This window comes from Myotis lucifugus, unplaced genomic scaffold, assembly GCF_000147115.1.
Source record: "Myotis lucifugus unplaced genomic scaffold, Myoluc2.0 scaffold_167, whole genome shotgun sequence".
Lineage (NCBI taxonomy): Eukaryota > Metazoa > Chordata > Mammalia > Chiroptera > Vespertilionidae > Myotis > Myotis lucifugus.
In genome coordinates, this window is record NW_005871215.1 from 2,900,655 (window position 1) to 2,912,136 (window position 11,482).

The 11,482-nt window shown below is 41.9% G+C and overlaps 1 protein-coding gene across 1 annotated transcript in view; it reads left to right on the forward strand.

Annotated features, from left to right (window-relative positions):
• Positions 1-3,074: 3,074 nt before the first annotated feature.
• The window catches only part of LOC106698359 (maestro heat-like repeat-containing protein family member 1), a 44,887-nt gene continuing 36,479 nt past the window's right edge, over positions 3,075-11,482 (forward strand). The window contains exons 1-2 of the mRNA XM_023759957.1: positions 3,075-3,168; positions 6,394-6,542. Coding sequence (XP_023615725.1) covers positions 3,075-3,168; positions 6,394-6,542 — 243 coding nt within the window. The remainder of the gene's footprint in view (positions 3,169-6,393; positions 6,543-11,482) is intronic.

Below are 11,482 nucleotides of genomic sequence, written 5' to 3' on the forward strand. Positions count from 1 at the left end.
AATTCTGTCATTTCTTCTATAGTTATTAGCCGGCATAGTTTGGAGTGGAATCCCCTCTTCCAGCCATCGTGCATTTTTTGTTCCAATTTGGACTCATGGGTTGGTATTTCTTTTAATATATTTTATTGATTTTTTACAGAGAGGAACGGAGAGGGATAGAGCGTTAGAAATATCAATGAGAGAGAAAAACATCAATCAGCTGTCTCCTGCATACCCCCTACTGGGGATGTGCCTGCAAACAAGGTACATGACCTTGACCGGAATCAAAAGCTCTATCCACTGAGCCAAACCGGTTAGGGCCATGAGTTGGTATTTTACTCAGTGCGCTTTAATCTATTCCCATCATTATTTTTTTTGATGTTCAAATTGTTTCTCATTTCGCCAATGGGAGAACCCTTTAATCGGAAACTTCTGTCCTTTTAATGTATACCCATTAGTTTTTGAGCACTTCCTTAGTTCTGGCATAAAAAGATGCTCAGATTGCACTTTTCCTACTCCCAACCAGTAGTCAGCTACTTCTCCAAGGAGTCCTTTCTTTTTAAAGAGTGTTGTATGAACGGTATGTGGAAAGTAGCATTTGGGTAGTAGATGTGCTTTTGCTACTGGAGTGTCATTGCTTCTAGGCTTTTTCAGTGAACAGAGATAACTATGAGTGATGAATTTTTATTCACACTTCCAATTAAAATTGGAACATCGTAAGGCTCCCATTACACATTTACATCTCGCATTTTCCACGGCAAGAATCCTGTTTCCTGAAAAGCATCACTACATTTAGCACAATATGCACAATAGTTGCAGCATTCCCACCATAATAACACTACCAATAACAAACTCATTAAGTTGGTTTCAGGGCTTCTTTGCAGCTATTTTTATCCTTAGAATATATCACAGTAAGGATGTACAGTTAGAGCAGTGTGTTTAAAGTTACTTGAATTATTTTTTTCTGCATTGCTATATAATCAGTTTTGTATGCAGTTAGATTCATTTATTTCTGTTGTATTGATTTTTTGATCCAACTGGATTTAGTTTATTTTTGAATATGTACAGCATTTACATGGTTTAAAAGTCAAAACTTTATGGAAAGGTAAAGCCAGAGGAGTTTTAATCCCATCCTTAGCCCTTCCTTTCTCTCCTCACACACCCCAATAGTATTCATTTTCATTTATGTGTTTTATTTCTCTGTGGTCCCCTCCCCTCCTATTAAATAAAACTATACACATTAATAAGAATATATATGTGCACACAAATGTACACTTATCCTTATTTTATTTATTACTCTAAAGGTAGCATAATTACACATTGTTTCATAGAGATCTTACTTACACTTTGGTTGCAATTTACCCCACTGGGGAATATGCTGTAATATATTCATCCAGTCTCCAACTCATAGGCATTTACATTGTTTTCAATATTTTGCTGTTACAAATATGAAACGATATGTGGACAAAGTTACTCATTATAGTGACATAATATAGTTTCATATTAATGGAGGGGGATTTTTCAGGGTAAATTCTAGAAGTGAGAGTTTGCTGAGGGAAGAGTGAACAAAATGTGATGCTAGATGTTATGATACTTCACTCCAGGGGGTCGTGCTGGTGTGCGTTCTCACCAGACCTGTGTGGCAGAGCTTGTTTTCCCAGCATTGCATGCTTTAAAAATTGTGTCAATCTGATATGAGAAGAAATGGAACCTTGGTGTGGTTTCAGTTGTTTCTTTTTTATAGAACTTGTAATGAATTCTTTCCCCTGCTCCCATTGATTTTCAGAGAGAATGGAAGGGAGGGAGGAGAGAGAGAGAGAGAGTGAGAGAGAGAGAGAGAGAAGAGAAGAGAAGAGAAGAGAAGAGAAGAGAAGAGAGAGAAATAAAGAAAGAAGGAAAGAAAGAAGAAAGAAAGAAGGGAAGAAAGGAAGGAAGGAAGGAAGGAAGTAAGGAAGGAAGGAAGGAAGGAGAAAGGAAGGAAAGAAGGAAAGAAGGAAAGAACGAAAAGAAGGAAGGAAGGAAGGAAGGAAGGAAGGAAGGAAGGAAGGAAGGAAGGAAGGAAAGAGAAAAACATTGTTGTGAGAGAGACACATAGATGGTTGCCTCCCACACGTGCCCTGACCAGGACCAGGGAAGAACCTGCAACTGAGGTATCTGGCCTTGACTGGAAATCGAAGCTGAGATACTTTGGTTTGAGGGACAATGCTCAAATTGGCCAGGGAGATTATAATTCTTTAAATAGATTTGTATTGATCTGCAGGCCGATGCTCTTTCCACTGAGCCAAACCAGCCAGGTGTGGCTCAAGTATTGAGCATTGACCCAGGAACCAAGAGGTCACTGGTTCAATTCCCAGTCAGGGTACATGCCTGGGTTTTGTGCTCAATTCCAAGTAGGGGGTGTGCAGGAGGCAACCGATGAAGAATTCTCTCTTTTTTTAAAAAATATTTTTTATTGCTTTTTTACAGAGAGGAAGGCAGAGGGTTCCTGCCTTTTACAGAGAGAGTTAGAAACATCGATGAGAGAGAAACATCAATCAGCTGCCTCCTGCACACTCCCAACAGGGTATGTGCCACAACCAAGGTACATGCCACTGACAGGAGTCTAACCTGGGACCCTTCAGTCCGCAGGCCGACGCTCTATCCACTGAGCCAAACCACTTAGGGCTGAATGATTCTCTCTTATCATTGATGTTTCTAGCTCTCTCTCCCTCTCCCTTCATCTCTGAACTCAATAAAATATATATTTAAATTTAAAAAAAGATTTGATCCAAAGGGCAGGCTGAGATCCTAAAAGTTGGTACCTAATAACACATATACAATCTCTTATGATTCTCATATTGATTTTTATTATACTAAGTTCTCATATGAAGAATAGAGTCTCCAGGATTTAATGAATTGCCAAAGAACATATTGCTAGTGAAGGGCAAAGTCATAATCAGCAACCAAACTGGTCTCTTGTGGTTTTTCATTATTTTTTGCATGATTTCTTCATACTATGTTACCCACTTTTGAAGAAAAACATACCCAATTCCAGCAAGAGAGAAACAGTTCCCCTCTACTAACCCTCTTTCTTCCTTACAGAGATATTTAGAGCTATGGCAGTTTCCTCAGAGAATTCTAAAGGGGAGTTAAGCCAGTATATCTCAAAAGAAGACATCGAGAAATTTATGCTGGCACTCAAATTTGGAGGTCAGGTGAGGACATCTCAGACATCTTCCTGGCACTGGCTCCAGGGTGGAACCGCCTCCATAAAGGTAGCTGGTTGGGTGCATACCCATTCTGTCAGGAGAGGGGCAAGTATTTCCAGTCAGCAGAGCACTACTCGGCTCAGTCCCTTCACAACTACAGGTCAGGTTCCCATGTCCCTAGGTTAACTCATAAACTTCTCCACCTATTTCCCCCCAAACCTGGGTCCAGCTTTAGTCTTCTCTCTAGACTCAGTCCTCCTCTTCCTTTCTCTACCATGGATCATTATTCTCTTTCTTTCTTTTAACCCTCCATCCTTCAACCTTCCTTCCTTTCTTGAATCCCTTCTCTCCTCTAGATGTCAGAAGATGATATCATAAAAACCCTCAAATTACTGGAAGTCAAAATTCTAAATACTAAGATGCCTAATACATTCTGCCAGAAAATTACAGGTGTCCTTATCAAGTACCTGAGGAGAATGGTGAGGAGCTCATGCCTTTGGGTTGGGGGCTGTGGGGAAAGAAAGGATTCCAGATCTCAAGCCAGGAGTCCCTTTCTGGTGGGTGATGACATTTTGTAATTAAGTAGTATTTGGGAGATGAGTACCTCAAGTTTCTAAACAATTTCCTAGAGCCTATTTCTTATACCCTGAACATGTCTCAAGAACTGTGACCTAAAAGTTAAAGTAATGAAGTAAGGAGGTAGGGTGAAAGAAGTGAGATGGAAAGGAGGAAAGGATTTAGGCTCTGGGCCTCAAAATCTAAGCTGTCCTAATCCTCCTCCTGGGATATCTTAGGCAGTCACACCTTTGCTGTTGCAACTCAGCTAATCACCTCAATTTATTTACTAACCTATTTAAATCCACCCACTTGCCTGCTAGCCCAACTTTGGACTGAACATTCATGACCACTACCTATTCATCTATTCAGATACTTTTATACTTAATTTTCCTGGTACTGGGTAAATCTGGTTTCTGATTTTCTTGGTTAACTGTCTACATACAAGGTGTCTTCCAGTTTACCTGCCTTCTTTGGCACACCTGTTTACTGATCAAGACCTGATCCTTCAAGAAATTTTCAAAGTTACCTCCATAATCTACCCACCTCTGTGATGACAGTTCACTTGTTGCTTCAGGGAAAGCTCTGTGCTCTGGAAATGCCAAGCCCCATTCCCACCCCAACACAAGCCCAGAGACTTTGCAGTTTTTCATTTCCTGCCCTCTTGCACACTCTAGGAAGCTGTTGCCCTCTATCATGGGGAAGGTGTATGTTGAATGGGGTTGTAGGATGAGATAGGATAGCTACCACATTCTAGATTGAGGAGAACCACTTACTGAGCAAAGCCAATTCTCAGAAGCTGAGGGATTCATCTTGGAGATTAGCCTTGGAACAGTGAGTCTTTCTTTTTCCAGGAGACAAAGGGAGAATTGGAGAAGGAATTCACTGCGGTCCTTATGGCTCTGGGGTCACATTTTCCAGAAGTGATCATTGTCAAGCTATGGGGCAGTCCAAATCTACACGGTCTGCCCCCAAGGAGCCTCATGGTTGCAGTGGGGAAGATCATCCTTTCCCAAGGTATTGCTCCCCGTGGTGGAAGAGTTCGTCTGAGAAAGGAACAGGGCAAAGGGCCTTGGGGGTGCTGTATGGAATTTGTAGTATAGCTTTATTCTCCTGACTCCTTCCAGTGTACTAGTATATCTCCAGTTAGTTTAGTCATGGGTGTGTGTGTACAGATGAGGGGGGCAAACTAGCATCCCTGTGGGACCCATGGGAACTCAGGAGGGAGTTCCTGGAGACTAGGAGTGGCACAGGAGAGCATATTAAAAAGCACAGGAAACTGTGGGGCTGGAGGTAAGACTAGGAGAACTGGAGGGAAGGCTGAATAGAAAGCCCCCATTCAACAGAGGTGGGGAGGGGCAAAAGAGAAGTGAGGAGTGTTTTGCTTAGGGGAACTTGAGGTTTTGAATTTGATTAGAGGTTTGGAAGGTAATAGTGTAGTAGGATGAGGCAGAGAATCACCATACAATCTCCATCCTGGTGGCTGTTGGTGACAGCATTAGTTCCCTTACCCATTGTATTCCCCTCCCTCAATCAAAAAGTGTTGAGGAAAAAATCAAGTCATCAGGCAAATGCCAGACTCTTCCCTTTCTTTGCCACTTGGATTTTGGGCCAGAGAGATATTGGGGGAAGTCAGCTGGCCTTCTGGGCATTAGGTTCAAAATGACAAGGCTTATGGGTTGGGCTGCATAGCAAACTCAGAGGACACAGCACAGAAGCTGGAAATGTGTGTCTTGATCTAATCAGGGCAAATGTTCTCACTTTAGAAGAGTGAGAGAGCCTCAGGCAGCACAGCTCTTTGCTCCATAAGGGTCCTTGGAAGGGAGTGTGCATGTGTAGGGTGTGGCAGTACCTTGCATCTGCATGCTGTGCTAGCATCCATTATGGAGCTTAATTTTCCCAACAGCCCTGTGAGGTGGGCACATTAGGAACTGTAGTCCTATTTAACAGCTGAGGACACGGAAACTAGCATAAATTAAGTATCTTACTCTGGGTTACCCAGACACTTTGGAGGCAGAGCTAGGATCAGAACCCAAACCTACTGGTCTCTAACCATAAGATTTTGTACACTAAGGCGGGAGGCTCCTTTCCTTGGGATAGGGATGTTTTTCTTTTACTCTCCCTCCCAGATACAGTTTCCTACATTGGTTCTATATGGAGATATATCCAACCTCTTCTGAAGTTGGCCCAAGAGGAGAATGACATGTTGGCAATATGTCATGGTAAGGGTCAGGAGGGTCTGGGGAAGGGCTTAATTGGAATCAGGGAGGGAGGAAAGAAGGCCAGGAAGATACTGGGTCTTTCTGAAGTTGGACCCCATAAGTCTATGGGAGGGGCAGATGATGGCTGAGAGCAGGCCACGTATGAGTAGATGCTCTTCTCCATCTGACCTTTCTTGGCCTGGTTTGGGGCAAGGAGCAAGCTTGATAGGGAGGCTGTAGGTGTTGACAGGCTTTCTCTTTCACTTCACCTGCCTATCCTGGAACTAGGTGTGGTCAGAAAGGAACGATAGTTGGGGGAGGTGGTGGGCAGGTGGGTCTTTCCCAGAACAGGACCCCCGGAGGCCCTTTTTTGGGTTGGGGAGGAGAGAACTGTACTTATAGGTGTGTATGCTTTACTTGGTGGGATGGGAAAGGTGATGGGCAGCTCTAACTCCCTTCCCTCCATACAGTATTCTACGGATTGGTCGTCAGTGCCCATAAACACCTGGATTCCTGGGATGATAAGGTGACGGGCTTTAGTCAAAGGGAAATGTCCATGAAGGCCTACATCATCTTCCGTGTCTTCCTCAACCGGTGGACTTTGAAGAGCAAGGACAAGGTGGGAGTGGGAGATAACAGGGGTTGGGTGGATGGGCTGAAGGAGTAAGGCTTGAGCCAAAGGTGGGCTCAAGTGTATCCACTTGCTGGTAGAAGGCTGACTCACGAGGGTCTTCTGGGAGAGCAGGTGTTCCTCCTCAGGCTCCTCTTACCATGCTCCAGAAAAACATAGAGTAAAAAAACACCGCACTGTCCATTCACTTATTTGTTAAATGTGCAACTTACATTTATTGATTAGTCTCATTTGCCAGGCATGATGCTAGGCCCTGGTCATACAAAGATGAATAAAGCACAACCCCTGAGGGTTTGTCTTCCTCATCCTATTGCTGATGCAAGTTTGTATATCTCCGTAGGCACAGGTGACAGAGCAGGTTCTGCAGATAATGGGCCACCTTTTCTTCCTTATGCCACCATCCAAACTCAAGAACCAAGTAAACCGGTTAACACGATGGTTAATGATTTTGATGTCCACGAAAGTGACACCTTTCTACATTTCCAAGGTGATTGGGTTGTGCGTGAGAGGGAAATTTGACTCGTTCATGTATTTCATGTTTACTGAGTAGTTAATGCTGGAGTGGGCAAAGCTTGGCCCATAGGTCAAATCCATTCTGAAGCTTATTTTTGTAAGGAATGTTTTACTGTAACTCAGCCATGTCCATTTGTTGAATTCACCTCATGCTTCAAAACTCTCTGACTTCCTTGTCTCTGACCTTTAGACCCAGCTTTAAAGGGCCTATGAGATTAGATCAAGCCTACCTGGAATACCTCCCTATGTTAAAGTCAACCGGTGTGGGACCTTACTTATAAAGGGTGTCCCAAAATTCACCCAAGAAGTAATTTTGATAGAAAACACAGGTTTATAACTAAAAATTGTAATCTTTTTGTTGATTCATGAAGTATACAGTATAGGGTTATGTATGGAATAGCATATTGGGCAAATGGCTTCTCGAAATGTCCAATTCTTGACCACAGTGCCGAATTGATGTCCCTGGACTCTCAGCTACACTCTGACGAACTGCTTTGATGTTTTGTGTTGAACGACTTGTTGAAGGACGGCCAGAGTGTTTAAGATCACTGATTGATCCAGTCTGTCTAAATGTTTTAATTAATCTTTTCACAGTTGATGAAGTTCAATCACTATTCCGACCATATTTTGCACGAAAATTGCAAACTGTAGCTGCCAAACCTTCATTATTTTTAAAATATTGCTCAACAATGAAAACATGTTGTTCTTGCATGTAGCCCTCCATTTTTAATAACCCTGAACTGTCACCTGTCACGCTTCTTTTTCATTGGCAACACTTGACAGCACACATAGCATAAAATTCAAATCTTGAGTGAAATTTGGGACACCCTTTATCTGCAAAATCCTTTCACATCAACACCCAGCTTAGTGCTTGATTGTAAAACCAGGAGAAGGTGTGTGTACACCAAGGACCTGGGATTTTAAGGGCCATTTCAGAATTATGCCTGTGATAGAAATGTTATACACATATTAGGTATTTTTATGAACAGAGTTTCAAGAACCAGAACACAAATTTTCTGATTGTTGTTTCAGTTTTCCTTCTAATTCAGTGGCATTTCTCAAACCGAGTTCCCCCAACTTCTAATGAGTATTCCACAAAAAGAAGGCGTGTTATTTAGTAAACTGGGTGAGAAATGTTGAGTTTAAAATTAAACAAATTTCTTACCTGTAGGACTTCTCTGAGTCTTCAATATGTGGGTTAGTCTGGTCCTCTAAGAAGCAGACACCAACCTGGACTTGAGGTGGAAGAGAGTTATTGGAGGAACACCTGTGAGGAGAAAATAGGGAAGGAGCCAGAGGAGGCTGGGAGAGCCATCAGACTGAGTAGTAGTTCTGACCATTGATAAGGAGAAGGGGAAGGGGGAAGAAGGGGGAGAAGGGAAGAAGAAAGTAAAGTTTTACATTAGAGTGTAGTTCTAAGAAAGTTCAATGCCAATAGGGAGTCAATGCCAACAGAGTTATCAAGCCAATGTCCTACATCTTGCATATGTAGGCCTGCTTTAGTGGACCTGCCATATTCAGTCATTGGCTGGAAGAAACCTTTGGGAATCTAGTCTCAGTTTTAAACAGTGACGGATTTTAAAATAAAGAAGTTGGAGATGTTGGTCAATTATGCCCTCCAGAATAGGCATCTGAGAGGCACATTTTTCATGGTTGCTCAACATGTTAGTATGCACTTGTAAATTTCCAAGAGGAGATTTTTTTTCTTTTTAGTGCAACCCCCATTAGCATCAAGTTTTCAGGGATCACCATTTGTGGTCTACCATTGCACTACCACCTCACATGCACTTTCCTTGGTGTATGAAGATTTGACCTTCCTCATGTATGTGCTCTGAGCTTTCTCCTCTAGTGGAGCAGCCAGTCTCTTAATTACTAGTACTTACCCTCCTGTCATGTGTCTGCATGTTGCCTAAGGTAAGGTCTATGAACCTGGAGCAGAGGTTTGCTCCGTGTAGTCAATTAGCCAGTTAGAGGATGAAATTTGTAACCTACCCGCTAGTCTGCAGATTGTGCAGGTAGAGATTGTACCCTACATTTTGCGGACAGTGGAAATGTTTTGGCTACTTCCTCCTTCTCTCTCCTTCTCTATCACTCCATGGGATAGTGATTAAGAATCGAGATATTTGTCCATCTGTAGTATAATTTGTTTGGACATTAACTAGCACTAGCCAGCTCTACTTAGGGAGGCTGGCACAATTTGGGGGTCCATCGGCAAACCAAAGGGGAAGAAATGTTAAATATTTAAAATCCAGTGGAGGGATTTCTGCTCTGGCAAAGATGGAGTAAACGAGGCCAGAATTACTCTCTTCTCTGAAATAACTAAAACACTACACAAAATATATGAAATAATGGTTCTCAAACTATTGAACAGCAGGCAATAAAGAACACTGTCCCTGAGAGACAGTGGAGACATGGAATAAGCTCTATTATTGCCCCTATTTATTTCCTTGAGAGAATTTCCAGCCAGTGGCAGAGGAAAAAAACCCCAGGAAGAGTTGATGGACTTTCTGAGTTGAGAAGATAGCACTGAGAGACCAGAGAGACCAGCATAGCTAGAGTTTACAGGGTGGAGTACTGAATATTCCATGTGTGTGAGGAAATGGTTCCAGGTGAGGAAAACCCCCAAACCTGAAAGAACAATAGCCAGAACTCACACAGGGCCAAGAATTATACCTGTTCCCACCAACCAGTCTTAAAACCTCATAATTCATAGGACGTTAGGTAGATGGGTGGGTTGGGGACCAAAATTAATGGTAGGCTGAATGTTTTTCTGTTCCTGTCCAACTAATTTTAAAAGCAAGGCCCAAAGGATCAAATTATTTTCAAGTAACTTTAACTGTGTTCCAGGGAAAACTCATGAATATTTATAGGAAAACTAAAATGTCCAATACCCAATAAGGTAAGTTTACAATGAGTCACATTAATTTTTTTTAAATCACCAGGCATGCTTAGAAGCAGGACAGTATGGCCTGTTATAACGAGAAAAATAATAAAAAACTGACCCAGAACTCACAGAGATGTTAGAAGTAGCAGACAAGGATATTTAAACAGATATTATAACTGGTTTTGTTGGATTAAAAACTAGTAGAAAGATTAAGTAAATAAGTAAAAACCAGGAAAAATATATTTTAAAAGGACCCAAATTGAACTTCTAGAGTTAAAGACTAGAATATCTGTGATGAAAAACACTGGATAGTATTAATGACAGATTAAACATTGCAAAAGACAATACTGGTTAATTGAAGACTGCAATAGAAATTACACAAAATGAAACAGAACAAATGAAAAAATAAATAAAGAAGAAAGCATCAGCCTGGCCAGAGTGGCTCAGTGGTTGAGCGTTGACCTATGAGGCAGGAGGTTATGGTTTGATTCCAGGTCAGGGCATATGAGCACGTTGCAGGCTTGAACCCCAGTGGGGGCCATGCAGGAGCCAGCCAATCAATGATTCTCTTTCATGGTTGATGTTTCTATCTCTCCCTCTCCTTTTCTTTCTAAAATCAATAAAACAGTAAATTAGGGAAAAAAGCATCAGTGAGGCATGCAACAACTTTAAGCAGCCTAATTTATGTGTAATATGAGTCCCCATATAAAGGAAGAGACAGAAAATGTATTTGAAGAAATAGTGGCTGAACAATTATCAAATCTGAAGAATAGAATAAACCTACAGATCCAACACAGTCAATGAACCCAACACAAGAAATAAAAAAAACGACTCCAAATCATGTCACAATCAAGTTTCTCAAAACCAGTGGAAAAGAAAAAATGATTTTTTAACACCTTTCGTACCGCTCACGAGCTTTCTCGTGTTTCACGCGCCATCTGTTATGGACCTTAGATGTCAATACACTGTCTTGTCCACATCGAATGAAGCGATCTCATTGGTGGAAACCGTGCATGTCAATCTACGAAAAACTATATAATTACACAAACCCATAAAGCATTGCAGTTACATTGTATTTTGGTCATTCGAATAGTCTTCGTCTTCAAGTTCCTGGCACTTTTAATAATGCTTTCTTTCAGAAAAAGGAAGGAAACCAACGAAACTGATACACTTTCTTTCGTGTTGTTCCATTCTAAGAAAAACGATGAAATGGACAAAAAAAGTAGTGCTGTACCTTATAAACTGTGGACTTTTCAATTCATTTAGAGTGTACAACGTCCTCAATCCTCAAGCAAAAATGAAGTATAAACAGTTTCTGCTATCGGTGGTGAGAGACTGGATAACGGATGACAAAAATGAAGGCTCTCCGGAACCAGAGACAAATCTGTCCAGCCCTTCCCCTGGGAGTGCAAGGAGAGCTTGGCTCAGTGGATAGAGCGTCGGCCTGCGGACTGAAAGGTCCCAGGTTCGATTCCGGTCAAGGGCATGTACCTGGGTTGCGGGCACATCCCAGTGGGGGATGTGCAGGAGG